This window comes from Hyla sarda, chromosome 5 (assembly GCF_029499605.1).
Source record: "Hyla sarda isolate aHylSar1 chromosome 5, aHylSar1.hap1, whole genome shotgun sequence".
NCBI lineage: Eukaryota > Metazoa > Chordata > Amphibia > Anura > Hylidae > Hyla > Hyla sarda.
In genome coordinates this window covers 71,373,651-71,394,130 of record NC_079193.1, presented here as the reverse complement: position 1 = coordinate 71,394,130, position 20,480 = coordinate 71,373,651, and the positions used below count along the sequence as shown (strand labels likewise).

Below are 20,480 nucleotides of genomic sequence, written 5' to 3'. Positions count from 1 at the left end.
TCACACCCCCTCCCATAGACTTGCATTGAGGGGCCGTGGCATCACGAGCCTTCACCCCGCATCTTCAGTCATCCGGTGTGAGGTGGTTTTTTGCGCCCCCGTAGATCCATGCGTCCGCTCCTCCCCAGCTCTCCAAACATTTCCGAAGCTAGAGCTGGGGGAGGGCAGAGCAAGGGGAGAGAGAAGGTCCACGCCCCCTCCCTCATCTCCCCTCCCTGAGCTCGGCTGGACGCAGATCTCCACGGCACGCCCCTCCCTGAGGACATAGATCTCCACGGCAGGTCCCTCCCTCATCTCTCCTCCCTGAGGACATAGAGCAGTGCTCCCAATGAGCTCTATGTGTAAAGGGGGACATACTGCATGGGCTAAAGGGGGACATCCTGCACGGGCTAAAGGGGGACATACTGCACGGGCTAAAGAGCCCGTGCAGTATGTCCCCTTTGACACATAGAGCTCATTGGGAGCACTGCTCTATGTGCTCAGGGAGGAGAGATGAGGGAGGGACCTGCCGTGGAGATTTACGTCCTCAGCTCGGGGAGATAAGGGAGGGACCTGCCGTGGAGATTTACGTCCTCAGGGAGGGGAGATGAGGGAGGGGGCCTGCCGTGGAGATTTACGTCCTCAGGAAGGGGAAATGAGGGAGGGGGCCTGCCGTGGAGATCTATGTCCTCAGGGAGGGGGCGTGCCTTGGAGACCTGCGTCTAGCCGAGCTCAGGGAGGGGGAGTGTACCTCCTTCCTCCCCTTGCCCCAGCTCTAGCTTCGGAGTTTGCTCTGTGCACCGGATGTCTGGGGTGCCGCAGCCGAGATCCTTTGGATAGGGGATAAGATGTCTAGGGGCGGAGTACCCCTTTAAGGTAATAGTTGCTGTTGCATAACAGTGTCACAGGGTGGGAAGAGGTTAATAAAATTTGGTTAACTCTGTTTACATCTGTGCTCTAGGCTCCATTTACAAGACAAAAGATAATGCAGAACAAGATTAACAGTACAGTATATGGTTCCGAAATGGGACAAAGTGCTTGTCCCGATCATTGCCTGTGGGCCAAACCATCCCCACATATCTCCAACAGATGCATGATGTCTGACCAACATGATAAAGCTATTGAACATCACTATGGGGAGTGGTATGGCCCGAACATGAGGATCGTGACAAGCACCCGCCCCCTCCTGTCTCAGATCAGTATACTTCCAAGATGACCAGGGAGTGGAGACGTGGAGCTCCAGCGAGCAGAGGAGCTAGGACTTCTTCTGCTCCCTGGACAACCCCTTTAAAATGATTGTGAAGAAGCACATTGGCTACCCTGCACACACTGGGAGTGTAGCCATGGTGACAACATCCAATTCATAAACACTGAGACGCCCATTATCATGCAGGTTAGTGAACAGTCACGTTACTCACTAGTGACAGTATTGTTGGATGCAGTTAGTGCAGTGAGAGTATTTACATCCCAGAGGAAGATTTGTCGGTCTAGTCCTGCAGATGCCACTAATTCTTTGTCTTTTGCATAAGCTAAGGCTTTCACATAATCCTAGGGGGGAAAATAACACACACATTATATATATACATACACACACACACACACACACACACATATATTACATATATACACAGAGCTGGAAGAAAACTTTGAGAATAATTCATAAAGACTTCTAACCCAGTCATCACCTTGCTATGTACTTAAAAAAAAAACAAAAAAAAAAGGAGTATAAAGCCTTAGTGCCATGTGTGGGACAGCACTGCCTGCAAATATAATAACTCATTGGTTACATTTGCACTGGTTACTAGGGATCGACCGATTATCGGTATGGCCGATAATCACAATTTTGGGCATTATCGGTATCGGCAATTACCTTGCCGATAATTCCCCGCGCCCCCCCGACCCACCGCACCCCCCACCGTAGTGCTGGGCGGAATACCGGTATGAACCAGATACAGTTTTTTTTTTCTCCCACGGTATGAATTTTTACCCATACCGCTGTACCGGTCGGGCCCCTCCCCCACCCTCCGAGTCAATAATAAAAATTAAACTTACCCGTAATGGGGGTGGTCCGGGCCACCCATCCTTCCTGTAGTGTTCGGCGGCATTCCGGGTGGAGGGTGAACCTGTCCGGGGTGTCCTTCTCCGGGGGTCCTCTTCTCCACTCCGGGCAGGCTCCGGCCTAGTAACGCAGCATAGACGCCGCTACGCCGTGACGTCAGGTGCGTCGCTGCGCAGCGGCGTCTATGCAGCGTTACTAGGCCGGAGCCTGCCCGGAGTGGAGAAGATGACCCCCGGAGAAGAAGGACAGCCCGGATCGGTTCACCCTCCACCCGGAATGCCGCCGGACACTAAAGGAAGGATGGATGGCCCAGACCACCCTCCCCGGACGGTCCCTGCAGCAACTGGGAAGGTGAGTCAGGGGTCTGGGATGGACAGAGGTCTGGGATGGACAGGGGTCTGAATAATATATTATACCTACAGTAGGCCCTCCAGCTGTTGAGGCTCTCCAGCTGTTGAAAAACTACTACTCCCAGCATGCCCGGACAGCCGTTGGCTGTCCGGGCATGCTGGGAGTAGTAGTTTTTCAACAGCTGGAGGCACCCCATGGCGCGGTGCGGGGGGAGCGGTGGCGGTGATAGGTCTCAGGACCCCCGGACAGGCAGGGGGAGAGAAGCGGGTGGCGGCGGTCTCTGGCACCGCAAAAGCCACTGCAGTGCATTGATTTAAAGCGCCCGCTTTAAATCAATGATCTGCAGCGGTGTCGCGGGGGGATAAATAGCCGATAATTTATACCGGAATATTGGTATAAGTTATCGGCTATTGGCCCTAACCTCCCCAGATTATCGGTATCGGCCCTAAAAAAACGATATCGGTCGATCCCTACTGGTTACATTATATTATCTGCACATTGTTCTTTTTTGATTTACAATAACGAAGAGGTCCAGCAAACTCACCGCGTCCTAAGACCACATCATGTAGAGACCGACGGAGGGTGCCGGGAGGAAGAAGGTCTGAGCCTCCGTCGGTCTCTACATGATGTGGTCTTAGGACGCGGTGAGTTTGCTGGACCTCTTCGTTATTGTCTATTTAGTGACTGTTCCTTTTCCAAGTACCATAGTGTTACCGTTACATTTTGTATAGACTGTGGCTTACTGGATTCCTCATGTTTTTTACGATTGCACATTAAGGTAGATTGTTGTCAGGTGCCTCCATATTTCCCTTTTCTTGCTTATTCCTTCTTTTTTGATTTACCTTGTGTGTTCTCAGGGTTGACATGCAAAATCCCTTGTGCGCGTTCCATACTTTAACAGTGGTATCAGAAGAGGCAGATATTACTGCAGAAAGTAGAAGGGTGGACATTAGCGAGACCGTTACACATCAGACATACGGAACATGAATTCAACATGTGCCAGGTTACAGAATGGGTTATGTTATAGAAGTCACAGAATCGGCTTTACACGTATCACAAACACAATGCCTGCTATTACTGCAGGGTACAGGAACAGGGTGTATTTGCTGCAAATTTATATACACATTCCACGATAGAAGCCCACAACAAAGCACACTAAAATGCATGTGAATTAGCTTCCAGAAAACATTTGAGGGAATTTAAAAGGGGTACTCCACTGGAAAACATTTTTTGTTTAAATGAACTGATGCCAGAAAGTTAAAAAGCTTTGTAAATTACTTCTATTTAAAAATCTTTACCCTTCCAGTACTTATCAGCTGCTGTATGTTCCACAGGAAGTTCTTTTCTTTTTGAATTTTCTTTGTGTCTGACCACAGTGCTCTCTGCTGACACCTCTGTCCGTGTCAGAAACTGTCCAGAGTAGTAGCAAATCCCCATAGCAAACCTCTCCTGCTCCCGACAGTCCCTAAAATGGACAGAGGTGTCAGCAGAGAGTACTGTGATCAGACCAAAAGGAAATTCAAAAAGAAAAGAACTTCCTGTGGAGCATACAGCGGTTGATAAGTATTGGAAGGATTAAGATTTTTAAGTAGAAGTAATTTACAAATCTGTTTAACTTTCTGGCACCAGTTGATTTAAAAAAAAAAAAAAAATTCCAGGGAACTACCCCTTTAAAGGCTTTTCAAGTATTGAGTATACCCTTATGGATTTTCTTCCTTTTAACTCATCGTACTTCAAATTTTAAGACATTTCCCTAGCAAAAAAAATATCTTCTCCATGTGCACATGGCTTAAAGGAGTATTCCGAACCAATGAAGTTGTAGCAGCATGACACAGCCTTATTTGGTCCAGCCATAAGTTGTGCGGACAGTCATCAGGACAGTCACAGGTACAGAATCTACTGAAGTAATCAATGTAAATAAATGAACACAGCATCAAACCTGCAGCAAATCCTGTACAAGTGATAGAACCCTTGTGTACTCACGGAGACCTGTTTCATGTACACTCCCTCAGCCACGGGTTGGGTGGTGCCCCCTGTTATTTGTGGCCAGCAGGACAGATGATTTGAACCAATTCTCCTTAATGAAACTGGACCAAATTTATCAAACAAAAACTGATTTACTTATAGCAACCAATCACAGCTCAGCTTTTACTTCTTACAGTACTCTAGTAAAATGAAAGCTGAGCTGTGATTGGTTGTTGTTGGCAAATCAGACCATTCCCGTTGCCGGCTCTGCATAAATGCAAGAATTCCTCCTAATATACTTACATGTCTTTCCATTACAGCACAGTACAATGTCGTTCACCCAGTCTGTGTGGTGTTCCATAGATGCTATGTAGGGGTCTTGCTAAAATAAACAAGAATAAATAATAGCATTATACATACGGAAACTCAAAAAACAAAACTGTTGTTGAGATGGGAATAACCTTAAAAGGGTGGAACACTCTGAACAATCTTATTTTGTTTCAGGGTATGTTCACACACTGCAGATCTGCCCAATTAAAAGAGGTACGCTGCAGAGTCGGCACACACTCCATGTATTTTCTATGGAAGCTCTGTGTATGGTGAATGGAACACCAAAGGAGTCATGACGTCACGGCCTGGTCCCCTCAATGCAAGTCTATGGGAGGGGGCGTGGAAACTGCCACGCCCCCTCTCATAGACTTGCATTGAGAGGACATGACATCACAAGGGCATGGCTGCGATGTCACGACCCCCACAGCCCGCACCCAGCATTCCGAACGCTGGGGCAGTGGAGTACCCCTTTAACTTCAAAAATTGGCCATGTTAAAATCTAGTCCGCGATAAACCCGAAGCAGGTGAACATACCCTTCCCTTACAGTTTTTACTTGTAGTTTATTTTCACAGCAGCATTTTGGATGAAATGGAAAAGAAACACTGCTCTGCCAGATCCGTTGCATCCAAATGATGGACACCACAATAGAACTGAACGGGTTACATTATGAGACATTGGTGTTGTTGGGTTCTGATGTGGTGTCCATCATTTTGATGCCCAAAACACTGATTCATGCATTGCCAATTTCTCCATCAAGTGTGATGGGATTTGCTACAAAGGCTCCAGATGACACCTTCAATGCAGAAGTGAAGAGATCCCAGCATGGAGGGAACAATGCGGTCAGGGAAGGAAGACCTGACCACCAGAAAGCAAAGGGACAACGAACACAGGAAGCTGAAATAAAGGGGTGATGGTGTAAGGGTGAAGGGGTGATGGTGTAAGGGTAAAGGGGTGATGGTGAATGATGGTGGGTGATGGTGTAAGGGTAAAGGGATGATGGTGTAAGGGTAAAGGGGTGATGGTGAATGATGGTGGGTGATGGTGTAAGGGTAAAGGGATGATGGTGTAAGGGTAAAGGGGTGATGGTGAATGATGGTGGGTGATGGTGTAAGGGTAAAGGGATGATGGTGTAAGGGTAAAGGGGTGATGGTGAATGATGGTGGGTGATGGTGTAAGGGTAAAGGGATGATGGTGTAAGGGTAAAGGGGTGATGGTGAATGATGGTGGGTGATGGTGTAAGGGTAAAGGGGTGATGGTGAATGATGGTGGGTGATGGTGTAAGGGGTGATGGTGTAAGGGGTGATGGCGTAAGGGGTGATGGCGTAAGGGTAAAGGGGTGATGGCGTAAGGGTAAAGGGGTGATGGCGTAAGGGTAAAGGGGTGATGGCGTAAGGGTAAAGGGGTGATGGCGTAAGGGTAAAGGGGTGATGGCGTAAGGGTAAAGGGGTGATGGTGAATGATGGTGTAAGAGTAAGATTTTGTGGATATCCTCAGCCAGTGGACTGGGGTTAGGTTTTACACTCGTACCTTGTGCTGATTGACGCTCCATATTCTGATAATGGAGTCTCGGCCAGCTGTGAAGAGTCTGTTTAGTGCCGGATCGAGTTGCAGGGCGTTCACCCCATTGCGATTGTATTTTTCCACTTCATCCCTAATCACATAGGAGACCTGTGCGAGGATAAAGAGTTTAAAAGGTACTAAGGCCATTTTTTTTAAATGTATCCAATATGGCCACATTTTTCTCCCGCTATCTTCTAACGCCCATCACACTGCCGGGCACAAAAGGCAATGAGAAAGGAGCCTTACTTACCTCCGGCGTGTCCATCCGTGCTGCCGATATCTGTCTTATTCCTGGTTTTGTGGCCCGACACGATAATGCGCTAATCTAGTGCTGGTCGCAGCGATGTCCTACCTTGACCGCTCATAGGCAGTGTCATGTAACAGGTCCGGTCTGCCTTCTGGTGCCCTGGCCCGATATATCACACAGTCGCTTAGGCTGTGACCGGCCGAGGTGGGACATGAGCCAGCGATAAGATGAGCACAGTGTGACGTGTTGGGCACCCAAAAAAAGGAAGACTGGGGCCGGAGGACAGGAGACCGATATCAGCAGCAATGGGGGAGCAGTGTGAGGTAAGTTAAAGTTTGTTATTTAAAATGGTGGCAGCCCAGGCATGGAGGATAAGTATACAATTTGGTGGGAGTTCCCCTTTAACACACAAAAGTGAAAACAAGTAATTTATAAAGAAAGTCAAACTAAATCATTGTAGGACCTATAAAGACAACAGACCTGCAGTGGTCCATAACAACTGGCTTAGGAGTGACATGGCTTGTGTCATTCCCTTATGACATCCACACTAACAATACTGCAGACGTATCCTATCCCGTAAGGCAGTGTTTCCCGACCAGGGTGCCTCCAGCTGTTGCGAAACTACAACTCCCAGCATGCCCGGACAGCCGGAGGCTGTCCGGGCATGCTGGGAGTTGTAGTTTCGCAACAGCTGGAGGCACCCTGGTCGGGAAACACTGCCGTAAGGGTGTGAATTTCTGTGCAGAATAGACATATCTATTCTTTTTGCGAATTACACTCGGAAATGCATTGCCGTCTATGAGACAGCGCATTTCCGATCGGTCCCAGCACCTGCAGTTTTCTCCAAGTGTGCAGAATGTCCGCACGTGTGTTCCGTGTGGACATTTCGCACAAATGACGCAGTATAAACATGGCCTAACAGCGCAAATCTAGAGTCACATTTCAACCTGAATTATTTAGCTGCAAATATATAATATTTCATGCATGTGGGAAGTTGTAGTTTTTCAACAGCTGGAGGGCCACCATTTGGAGGCCACTGCTCAAAATACTATGTGTGAACATTACCTAAATGGTCAGTTTTTACCTGGTCCATCTATCTGAGAGAAGTCCAACAGTGCAGATCTGCCTCTCCTTACTGCAGGGTTTCCCAGGCAGGGGGCCTCCAGCTGTTGTACAACTACATCTTCATGTATGCCCAGACAGATGTTAGCTGCTCGGGCATGCTGGGAGTTGTAGTTTTGCTAAATATGTAGGCACCCTGGTTGAGAAACACTATTCTAGAGACATGTAATGGTGATTACATCTCGTCACCCAGCTTTCCAAGGACCAAATGTAAACACTAAGATACGAACAATGAGGTCTGGAAGCTAAAGCACCACCTATTCCGTGATGAAGGTGGTCCATGTCCTATAGGGAGACCCCAGCATACAAATCACCCAGCGTTAACGGGCCCGCATTTATTTCTAGGGTAAAAACAATACATGCCACCCCCAGATGCCACTAAATGGAATAATCTGACAGGTCTAAACTGATCGAAGAAAGCCTGAAGTGGGCTGAACCATTTAAGTCTTGCGGGGGTGTCTTCTCCATACATGAATACTACACAGGGGTTACACATCCACTATGTATGGATGGCGGAGGGTCACTCACTGGACGGGGTCACCCAAGAGATCGCAGCACCGAAGTGGACGGGTGCTCTCCAGGGGGGCTCCCAGCCCCGCCCCAGCTTCACAACTCCCCGGGCACTGCGGATCTGCCAAACAGCAGAGGGAGCCCCCGATTTTCTCAGAACCCCCTTAGTCACCCGCCACTGGGACCGGGATCACGTCCCCGTTACCTGTCATACCTGAACTTTCCTCCGCCCCGCCGTGTTCTGCCTGTGATGAGCTGCCATCTTGCATGTTGACACTCTGTCGTCACTTCCCGAATGTTAACACTTCCGCCCTTACCCGAAGGACAGGGATGTACGACCTCATTACAGTCACGACAACTTCCGCCCAAACTGAGGCCTGAAAGTCTTCTTCCGCTACTAGTTATATGACGTCATTTCCGCATGAGGCAGGTTACAGAGCTGCTTACTGATCAGCTCCTGACAGAGGGACAGATCAGAGGTGACCGGTCCTTCCTAACTATACCCTGGTGATGGACTCTCGTTAACGCAGCAATTTTTTGAAATCTATAACGTTTTCAGTTTTCCATCTACAGACCCAGATAAGGCTTGTTTTATGCGGGACCAATTGTACTTTGTAAAGACATCATTTGTTTTACCACAAAATCTACAGCGAAGCCACAAGAAAATAGAAAAAAAAAAAAAAATTTAGTCAGGGTTTGGAAGAGCTTAACCCCTTAAAGGAAAACTGTCAGATATTTTCTCCCGCACTATCCACACTACTGATGGATAGTGCGGAAGACGCTGATTATAATGAGCCCTACCTTACCCGGATCCGCCCGGCCGTTCGCCCGCAATTTTAGTTTTATTCTATGTGTATATCTTGCTGTAACTGGCACGGGCGGGGCTTCTGCAGGTTAAAGGGGTTCTCCGCTGCCCTGCCTTACGGAGCTCAGCTCGCAGCGTCTAGACTTTCGTTGAGGAGGCAGGCGTGACGTCACGAAGGGGCGGCTTTGAACACGGAAGTAATACATTTCCGGACGCTACGAGCGGAGCTCCGGAAGGCAGGGCAGCGGAGAACCCCTTTAACTGGCACTGACGTCAGCGCCGCTTATGAATATTCATCCCCCCTCCCTCCAGTTCTCCCTCTCTTTGCCGCTCCTAACTGGAGGGAGGGGGAATGACTATTCATAAGCGGCGCTGACGTCAGTGCAGAAGCCCCGCCTGTGCCAGATACAGCAAGATATACACGTAGAATAAAACTACAATTGCGGGCGCATCCGGGTAGGGAAGGTAGGGCTCGTTTAAATCGGCGTCTCCCACACTATCCACCAGTACTGTGGATAGTGCGGGAGAAAATATCTGACAGTTTTCCTTTATTGACGCAGGGTTTTTCCATTTTTGCATTTTCCTCATCACCTTCTAAAAATCATAACACTTTCAATTTTGCTCCTAAAATTCCATATTATGGCTTATTTTTTTTACGTCACCAATTCTACTTTGCAGAGACAGTCATTTTACCAAAATAAATTCATTGTACGACAAAATTGAAAAAAAAATGCCATTTTGTAACTTTTGAGGGCCTCCGTTTCTACGCAGTACATTTTTCAGTAAAACTGACACCTTCTCTTTATTCTGTAGATCCATACAGTTAAAATGATACCTTACTTATATAGGTTTGATTCTGTATTACTTCTAAAAAAAAAAAATAACTATATCCAGGAAAATTTATACGTGTAAAATTGTCATCTTCTGACTTTTATTTTTCCACTTACGGGCCGGTATGAGGGCTAATTTTTTGCACCATAAGCTGAAGTTTTTAGCGGTACCATTTTTGTATTTATCTGACTTTTTGATTGCTTTTAATTCATTTTTCATTATATAAAAAGTGACCAAAAATACGCTATTTTGGACTTTTTTGAGCGTACGCCATTGACCGTGCGGTTTAATTAATATATTTTTATAGTTCGGGCATTTCCGCACGCGGCGATACCACATATGTTTATTTTTATTTACACAGTTTTGGTTTTTTTTAAATGGGAAAAGGGGGACGATTCTTTCTTTTATTAAGGAAGGGGTTAAATGATCTTTATTAACTTTTTTTCCACACTTTTTTTTGCAGTGTTATGGTCCCCCTAGTGGCTATTACACAGCACATACTGATCTCATACACAGATCATTGCTGTGCATTGACATGGCAAAGATCAGGGTTATCGGCGGTCCATTGCTCAAGCCTGGATTTCAGGCTTGGAGCAATCAATCACCGGAGGCAGGTAAGGGGACTGCCCCTCGCGTTCTAGCTGATCTGGACATTGCAATTTCACCGGTCGCAAAGCGTACAGGTATGCCCTGCGTCCTTAAGAGGTTAAATGTAAAGTAGCAGAAGAGTCATATGGTCAGCCTGCTTCAAAATTTCATGCGCCAAATTTAGATGAAAAAAAAAGTTTGATAAATTTCCCCCATTCACTTCTTTAAAAAAAAATCTTTACTTTTTGTTAGAAAGTAGTAGAGGTACAAATCTTTCTATGATACTTGTTCTCTGTGTTTGCTCCAATCTTAATTAGTGTGAAACCACCCTATTGTGTTGCATAAAGTGTGACAGCCCTGACGGTGTACTACCATGTTTCTGTTTATTGATTCAGTACCTCACTTTGAGAATACCATCTTCAAGCCATTAACTGTACCTGTTGGAGACTATACAGTACTGGGGACATGATCTGGGGATTCCCTAATTAAGGGGCATTTTTAGGAGGTTTTGCAGTGCCTCTGCCACATGATCAGATTTAAAATGTGGCATGATGCTCCATGCCAAGGCAACCCTCTGACTCTCAGAAAGTATCATGCAGGTGTCCTTACCAAACATTCACTGCCTAACATGTGATGTATGTGCCTTTTTCTAATGGAACTTGTGCACAATGGGGGAGATTTACCAAAACCTGTCCAGAGGGAAAGTTGCCCATAGCAACCAATCAGATCGCTTCTTTCATATTTAACAAGGCCTCTGCAAAATGAAAGAAGCAACCTGATTGGTTGCTATGGGCAACTTTTCCTTTGCACAAGTTTTGATAAATCTCCTCCCATATCTTTTATACCTCTGGAAGTTGCCTCAGCAACTTTCCCGGTCAGCGTGCCGTAGCATCCCGTAGTCAGATCAGAATAAAGAGAAAAATGCTGCACAGACCTTTAGGGTATGGTCACACTGAGTGGATAGGCAGCGTATTTGACCTTGGAGGAATCTGCCGAACAGCTGGAAATATGCTGTGTACGCACTAGGAGCAGGTTCGGAGACCAGCCGCGCGCACACCAGCATAACTGTGATGCATGAACCTTATTGTGTATTTTCCACTGATCAACAGATATCTGAAAGCGTCAGGCTGCATATCCGCTCAGTGTGACCCTATCCTTAAAGGGGTTATCCAGGGTTTAAAAAAGGTGTAAAAAGGAGCCAAATGCATTAAAATAAACTGTTACTTAGCTTCACCTCCAATCCCATTCTGATCCTTTCATTCTACTAGGAGTGGACATCTAGTGACTGCTGCAGACAGGTCGTGGCTGAGCATGGATAACCCCTTTAAGGTAATGATTTCAGAATTACTTAGACTTAACCCCCAGTTTGACTACAGCCTGACCTGTGGTGTGACTGTAATAATGATCTTGCCATCAAGCAGGAAGTAATATCAGACTTTATCAGTGAGTCCACTCTGCAGGTGACATATTATAGAGCAGGAGGAGCTGAGCAGATTGATATAGAGTTTAGTTAGACAAGTTCCGGGGTAACTTCATTTGTTGTAATTTATTCATGTGAACCTCTGCACATTCTGGGCTAAGTAGTCATAAGGGCCATGCTACTTGCTGAATGACAGCTATTTGTGTATAGGTGGGCAAATGGAGAGATTCTTTTGGCAAAGATCAAGTGTAGTACCTTTCCTGTTAGTTGGCGATGGGGAAGACCACCAAGGCAGGATGAGGAATCACACAGGAAAAGAAGGTGTACAAGGAATGGCTATGGAAAGCAGCAGCTATCCCTTATGAGACCTGTTCCTGCTAGATCTGGCCCTAAGGTCTGGGTAGAGTTAGAGTCGAGGTGCAAAAGTGCCTTGGGGAGGTGACCCCAGGGTACCGGAATTCACTTGGGAATTCGTTGCCCCACTTGAAAGATGGCACATAGCATGCACTTTCTCTCTCTTCTGAGCACTTGCCCTTAGTATCCCGGCTTCTGGCTAGAATCAGAGAATTGTTATAGATCCGTCCTGATGTCCGGGCAGTATCACACATCCACTTATTTATTTATTTTTCTGTCACTGTTTCCACGTTTTGTGCTCTTTTTGTCACTAGGATTGGTCAGAGTACGGTAGCCCTTCTGGGTATCCCTCCTGCCATCTAGGGGAGGTGTGTGTGGCCATCAGGTTCCTCACCTCTCTGCCATACCCCGGGCACCCTTGCTTCATCAGGGATGCCAAGCCGGTTTTACTGGCTCCTCAGTGACAACTTGGTTTTTGCCCGGTTGTTGCCGAAAGTACTTTGTCCCTGAGTAGCTTTGCTGAAAGGGGACATTGTACCTGGAACCTTGCAGGTGCCCTTTGGCCCAGTGGCGAAGGGTTTTGTTTATTTGGGACCTCTCTCCTTTCGGAGAAGGGCTTGTGATGGACCACATCCTCGTGCATGGTTTTTTGTGTTAACACGTGCACTTTTTACTTGCCCATGGGTGAATTGAGAGCACGTACCTCGGAAAAAAAAGAAAGAAAAACAATGTGTAGATCTGTCAATTACGGAGTTGGACCATTTCCCATAGCAACCAATAACAGCTCAGCTTAATAATTCTTCTAATCTATGTAATGTAATAGAACACAAGCAGTTAACTTAAGTTTAAAAAAAGAACACAAGCAGTTTTACCATTCACTTAGTTTAACAAGTAAATTTTTTGCTTAACATTTATCCCCTATCTGCAGGTCGGTCCACTGTTATCTGACAGACAGTTAGGGAACTTCATTGGATCAGTCCATTATTGTAGGTTGTGATTGTGCATTGGTTCGGTCCACAGTTAGCTAGGACCTTAAGTGCTTAAATGGGCATATGTACTACAACATATCTCTAATATACTTTCATAATTTTTTTATTAAAATAGTTTATTTTATATTTGAAAACCGGCCACTAGGGGTCTCCCTCCTAGTGGCCAGCTGCAGCCTGCCGTGACGTTATGACTGAATTAGGACCGATCCCGGACAGGCAATCGGTCCTAATTCAGTCAGCCAGTCAGACTGTGCTCGCTCCCTGCCTGTCAATCAGACAGGCAGGGAGTGAGCTGAGAGCACAGAGGATGCGTGCCCATTGGCTCCCTGGACCCGCACGCCGGCCCTGCCCCCCGGCAGATTCTGCTGCTGCTGCCTCATGATTGTCCTGCACCCCTGCATTTTGGTAATTGATTTTTGGGGTGGGGTGGGTAAAGTGGCTTGAGCGGCGGTGACAGGGGGGCTTTATAGGTAGATCAGGTTGCGCGTCGGGGTAGCGGCTGTAACAAAAGATATTGGTTTCAACACAGGGTGCCTCCAGTTGTTTCACTACTACAACTCCCACTATGCCCTGACAGCCAATAGATGTCAGGGCAAGCTGGGAGTTGTAGTGGTGAAACAGCTGGAGGCACCCTGTATAGATGAACTAAGGGCAGAAGTCAGCCCCCCAGCAGGCATCAGTGACATTGTCCCTGCTTGGGAAGTCTGCCTGGTACAGTGGGGATCAAAAGTTTGGGCACCACAGGTAAAAATTTGCATTAATGTGCATAAAGAAGCCAAGGAAAGATGGAAAAATCTTCAAAAGGCATCAAATTACAGATAAGACATTCTTATAATATGTCAACAAAAGTTAGATTTTAAATTATATGTGGATGTACTCAATCTGTGTGGAGGTCCGAGAACTTTCACCTGGTGGTATCCTCAACCCACCTTAAATATTTAGAAAAATAGAAAGTAGAGAAATGGCGAGGTTCTCAAGGACTGTGGGTTGGTTTATGTAGGTGAAATTAATCTATGTATAGTGAGTGAGAATTAGTACATAGTATTAAGACCTGAGAAGTGGTATAGATTTATATAGAAAAATAGTATTGGTGGAATAGAATGTTATACAGTATATACCAATTTGTATGTATAGTGTGCGGTATAACTGCGGGATGTGGAGTGTAACTGTATCAGTAACTGAATCAGTTACATGTGAAACAGGTGATGTGTAGAAAGTTTAATGTAGCTGTGGGATATGGAATGTAACTGTATCAGTAGTTGTATCGGTTGAGTATACAATCAGTGGTGTGTGTAATGTGTAAAGAAAAACGGATAGGTGGAGGGGTTATGTGTGGTAACACAGGAGAAAATAGTACCGTATATACTCGAGTATAAGCCGAGTTTTTCAGCTCGATTTCTCATGCTGAAAACACCCCCCTCGGCTTATACTCGAGTGAACTCTCCGCCCTCAGTGGTCTTCAACCTGCGGACCTCCAGATGTTTCAAAACTACAACTCCCAGCAAGCCCGGGCAGCCATCGGTTGTCCGGGCTTGCTGGGAGTTGTAGTTTTGAAACCTCTGGAGGTCCGCTGGTTGAAGACCACTGCGGCCTTCGACATTATCCAGCCCCCCCTCCCCCCCCTTAACCCCCTTTAGTTTTGTACTCACCTCCGCTTGGCGGGACGTTAGGGTGCGCTGGTCCGGTGCTGCAGGACTGTCCGGTGGGGAGGTCGTCCGGTGGGATAGTGGTTCCGGGCTGCCATCTTCACCGGGGGGCCTCTTCTCTGCGCTTCGGGCCCGGCCCCGGAATAGTCACGTTGCCTTGACGATGCAGAGGGACGTTCATACCAACGTCCCTCTGCGTCGTCGTCAAGGCAACGCCTCTATTCTGGGCCCGAAGCGCGGAGAAGAGGCCCCCCCCAGTGAAGATGGCAGCTCGGAACCACTATCCCACCGGATGACCTCTCCACCGGACAGTCCTGCAGCACCGGAACAGCGCACCCTAACGTCCCGCCGAGCGGAGGTGAGTACAAAACTAAAGGGGGTTAGGGGGGGGGGGGGCTGGATAATGTCGAAGGCCGCAGTGGTCTTCAACCTGCGGACCTCCAGAGGTTTCAAAACTACAACTCCCAGCAAGCCCGGCTTGCTGGGAGTTGTAGTTTTGAAACATCTGGAGGTCCGCAGGTTAAAGACCACTGTATCAGACATTGACAAGCGGTGATGATGAAGGGGGGTGGGGGGACTGATGACATGTGGTGATGACAAGGGGATGATGAAGGGGGGGTGTGGGATGATGACAAGGGAATGATGAAGGGGGGGTTTGGGATTATGACAAGGGGATGATGAAGGGGGGGGGTGGGATTATGACAATGGGATGATGAAGGGGGGTGGGGATGATGACAAGGGGATGATGAAAGGGGGGTGTGGGATGATGACAGGGGATGATGAAGGGGGGTGGGGATGATGACAAGGGGATGACGACAGGTGGTGATGATGAAGGGGGGATGATGACGAGGGTGATGATGACAGGTGGTGATGTTGAAGGGGGGATGATGACGAGGGTGATGATGACAGGCGGTGATGATGATGATGAGGGTGTTAATGACGGGGGTCTGGATGATGACAGGGGGGGGATGATGTATTTCCCACTTTAGGCTTATACTCGAGTCAATAACTTTTCCTGGGATTTTGGGGTGAAATTAGGGGCCTCGGCTTATATTCGGGTCGGCTTATACTCGAGTATATACGGTATATGTAGATGTTTAGATAACAGTATAAGTGTCAGTGAGAATGTATCTAATGTACTGAATGTTACTATGTTCTTGTCTGGTGAAAAACTGGTAAATAATGTAGCTCAGTAATGTATCTGTATGACTGAATAATCAAAAGCTGTCCAAGGTACAATGGTGATTTATTAAGTTCTATAAAGCATATAAAACATAAAAAATATACATGCAGGAAAGGGATATGCAGGGCCCTTGCAATCCCCTCCAAAAAATGTACATGGGATAAAGAAAATACAAAGATAAAAAAGGTTAATATAGGGTTAAAAAAAAATAAAAAAAATTATATATATATATATATATATATATATATATATATATATATATATTAATGCCACACAGAATGTCCTTAAAGATATATTAGTCCACAGTTCTTTGGTTCGAACAGTTTATAATCCTGAATTGGGTGATTCAATTTGCAACCTCTGGAGCCTCCTTATTTGCGGCCCACTCCTATTGTTATATCCAAATATGATGCAATTTGTGTTAAGATTGTTTCAATAGTACATCGGTAGTGGTACAGTGATGCAGTGACACGGTGGTCACAAACTCCCTGGTGGTGACTCGGCGGTCACGGCCAGCAGATGGTAATACAGTAATACTAGCAGTAGATGTAAAGCAGCTCGGCGGCCGCAGAAAGCAAAAAGCCATTCGGTACTATGTACCGCTTACCCGACCGTGGGTGACTGGGGAGTCTCTGGTGACCTGGTGGTTCCGGCGATGTAGTGGTTAGGCGACGCGGTCTGTCTCCCAACAGGCCGGTCGTCGGCTATATTCGCCGTCTCCTAAGTCAGTCCTCCGGTGCTCCCGCCCTCGTGGTGTCTGTGGCTTGCGTCTTCTCCTGTAAGAGAGTGCAGATGGTGGTGGTGGTGGTAGCGGCAGTGGTGGAAAGTGCGGTGCCGGTCCCGGAGTTAGAGGTGAAGCAAATCGCAGGGTGATGTTGTCCTGGATTTTGGTTGATGCTCTGATTAGTAATTAGTAGTGACTGTGGTGGGTGGCAAGCTGAGATCAGACGCGTTTCGGACCTACGTGGTTCATCCTCAGTGATCATGGAGGGTAAGCAGATGTCTGGGTTTAAGTAGACAAATTTGGCGGGAAAGTTTCTAGGCAATTAGAAAAAACAGGAATGGTACCTTGGACTGGAAGTGTGTAATGAGGGTGAATGGAAAGTCTGAATTGTATTGAAAAATGGGATGTGTATGCATTGTGTGGATTATGTGAGTGTGGGTATATGTATATAGGCAGATATAATTAAATATAATGGGAGGTATTATATTTAATAACTAATGTTACTTGGATATTTGGAATATACAGAAAATAGATAAATAAACAGAAGAAATAAATAAATGTGAGAAAGACAGATGGTGTAGAGGGCAAATATTGTGGACAAAAACTGATATCCCTTAATCGTGGGAAAATAAAGTGTATAGTTTAGCAGAAGGCGATATTTAGAAAAGTCACCTATATGATAATTAGAAGGGCAGCCATATTTAATAAACATTTGTAGTGGAGGTGTCATAATGTGTAAAAATAGAATAAATATAAATCTAGGTATATCTAGAGGTAACAAAGGATATAGAGGACATAAATTAGTAATAGTAATAAATCGAAATGTGATATAAAAATAATATATTAAATTCAACTAAAATAAAATAAATAGAAATAAAAATAGAAATAAAAAAATAATTAATAATTAAAAAATATAAAAAATATTAAATATAAAAATAAAATAAAAGGATGAGAATAAAATGGATAAAAATGGATAAAGATGGATAAAAATGGATAAAATGAAATAAAATACGGTAAAAGGGTATTTTTTTTTTAAAACTGTTTATTTATCATTTTATTTTTCAATAAAACATTCATTTTAACAAGAAACAAAAAGAGTTATAGAAATTAAGAGAGATTATGAAAGGAAGCCAAAGATTTCTAATTCTGTATTCAGCCCATATGGGGCAAGTGTCTGGAACTCATATATATTCCTGCTTTTGAACCTAGACATTTTAGCAATGTGATTTCCACCGCGCCAATCTTTCTTTACAGACTGGATTGCTGAAAAGGTAAGACAGGATGGGTCTTGGTTGTGGTAGTCTTTAAAATGGGCTGATAGAGAGTGATTGGGGTAACCAATTTTAATGTTGTGCATATATTCTTTTATCCTAGTTTTCAGCTTCCTCTTCGTGCGTCCTATGTACTGCTTTTTACAAGGGCAAGTTACCATGTAGATCACTGATGTGCTGTCGCAGGTAAGTACCGTATATACTCGAGTATAAGCCGACCCGAGTATAAGCCGAGACCCCTAATTTCAACCCAAAATCCCAGGAAAAGTTATTGACTCGAGTATAAGCCTAGGGTGGGAAATACATCATCCCCCCCTGTCATCATCCAGACCCCCGTCATCATCCAGACCCGTCATTAACATCCTCATCATCATCACCGCCGCCTGTCATCATCCCCTTGTCATCATCCCACACATCTCCCCTTCATCATCCCCTTATCATCCCACACATCCCCCCTTCATCATCCCCTTGTCATCATCCCACACATCCCCCCTTCATCATCCCCTTGTCATCATCCCACACATCCCCCCTTCATCATCCCCTTGTCATCATCCCCACCCCCCTTCATCATCCTCTTGTCATCATCCCACACCCCCCCTTCATCATCCCACACCCCCCCTTCATCATCCCACACCCCCACTTCATCATCCCACACCCCCCCTTCATCATCCTCTTATCATCCGCCCTCAGTGGTCTTCAACCTGCGGACCTCCAGAGGTTTCAAAACTACAACTCCCAGCAAGCCCGGGCAGCCATCGGCTGTCCGGGCTTGCTGGGAGTTGTAGTTTTGAAACCTCCGGAGGTCCGCAGGTTGAAGACCACTGCGGCCTTCAACATCATCCAGCCCCCTCTCACCCCCCTTTAGTTCTGAGTACTCACCTCCGCTCGGCGCTGGTCCGGTCCTGCAGGACTGTCCGGTGAGGAGGTGGTCCTGTGGGATAGTGGTTCCGGGCTGCTATCTTCACCGGGGGCGAATCTTCTCCGCGCTTCCGGCCCGGAATAGAGGCGTTGCCTTGACAATGACGCAGAAGTACGTTGGCAATGAACGCACCTCTGCGTCGTTGTCAAGGCAACGTGACTATTCTGAGGCCGGGCCCGAAGCGCTTAGAAGAGGCCTTCCCCGGTGAAGATAGCAGCCCGGAACCACTATCCCACCGGACCACCTCCTCTCCGGACAGCCCTGCAGGACCGGACCAGCGCCGAGCGGAGGTGAGTACTGTACAGAACTAAAGGGGGGTGAGAGGTGGCTGGATGATGTCGAAGGCCGCAGTGGTCTTCAACCTGCGGACCTCCGGAGGTTTCAAAACTACAACTCCCAGCAAGCCCGGACAGCCGATGGCTGCCCGGGCTTGCTGGGAGTTGTAGTTTTGAAACCTCTGGAGGTCCGCAGGTTGAAGACCACTGCGGGTGGAGAGTTCACTCGAGTATAAGCTGAGGGGGGTGTTTTCAGCACGAAAAATCGTGCTGAAAAACTCGGCTTATACTCGAGTATATACGGTAGTTCTTCAATATCATGTTTATGTGAGTTGGTGGTGAAAATTACGGATTCTGTCTTCTTTTGGAATTTCGTCTGTTTGCAATTGCTGCACTTCCCGCATCTAAAGAAACCTTTCAAGGAGAGCCATGTTTGTGAAGGTTTTGGATCTTTCGGATTAGGTTGTTTTGTTGTAGGGGCTATTTTGAGTCCGAGATTTGGTGCCCTTGTGTAAATAATCTTGGCTCTTTTGGTTAGTAGGGGGGCCAGGACTTTATCCTGTTTGAGCAATGGCCAATGTTTGTTGATGATCCATTCTATCTTTTTGAATTGGTTGTTGAATGGTAGTACGATCTTCATTGTTTGTTCCTCTGTTTGGCCAGTTGTTTCTTTCTGTTTTCCGAAGTATGTCTTCCTGTCTTGGCTCCTGACTTTGTCCAGGGCTTCTGTGACTATATGTTCTGGATAATTATTTTGTAAAAAATCTCTGGATAGTGACTTCGCTTCTTCTTCAAATACCTCGTTTCTTGTGCAGTTGTGTTTGAGTCTCCTGAATTGGCCCTGGGGGACATTGATCAGCCACCTTGGGAGGTGACAACTCTCGAATAGAATAAAGGAATTTCTAGCGGTTGGATTCCTGTATGTCTGACATTCAAGTTTATTGCCTTTTGTTGAGATTTTTAGGTCCAGGAATTCGACATATGATGTTCTAATACATGGAGTAAAATTTAGATTAAAATCATTCGAGTTAATATTTTTTAAAAACAGTTGCAGGCCTCCATTTGTTCCCTTCCATATCAAAAAAATATTGTCTATGTATCTTCGCCATGTGACCAGATTTGCGCCTACATGGGGGGGGGGGGTGATAAAAATGGATTACCAATAGCCCATAAATAGATTCGCGTAGCTTGGCACAAATCTGGTCCCCATGGCCGTGCCTACTTTTTGGCGATAAAATTTGCTGTCAAAATAAAAGTAGTTGTGGTTTAAAATTAATTCGATACTTTCCGTTAAAAATCCAATCTGGAGTGAGGGCAGGTCCTCTTTTTCTGATAAAAGGTTAAAAACTGA

At 46.2% G+C, this 20,480-nt stretch overlaps 2 protein-coding genes across 2 annotated transcripts in view; one reads left to right on the top strand and one right to left on the bottom strand.

Moving 5' to 3' along the window:
- WDR48 (WD repeat domain 48) overlaps nucleotides 1–8,493 on the bottom strand; it is a gene marked incomplete in the record, with an annotated part of 31,916 nt that extends 23,423 nt beyond the window's left edge. Inside the window, 5 exon segments of the mRNA XM_056519645.1 lie at nucleotides 1,398–1,527; nucleotides 3,232–3,314; nucleotides 4,658–4,736; nucleotides 6,213–6,353; nucleotides 8,339–8,493. Coding sequence (XP_056375620.1) covers nucleotides 1,398–1,527; nucleotides 3,232–3,314; nucleotides 4,658–4,736; nucleotides 6,213–6,353; nucleotides 8,339–8,386 — 481 coding nt within the window.
- Nucleotides 8,494–8,531: 38 nt separating this feature from the next.
- LOC130273220 (sodium channel protein type 4 subunit alpha B-like) overlaps nucleotides 8,532–20,480 on the top strand; it is a 488,856-nt gene continuing 476,907 nt past the window's right edge. Inside the window, exons 1-2 of the mRNA XM_056519644.1 lie at nucleotides 8,532–8,631; nucleotides 11,617–11,677. The gene's annotated coding sequence lies outside the window, so the exon portion shown is untranslated. The remainder of the gene's footprint in view (nucleotides 8,632–11,616; nucleotides 11,678–20,480) is intronic.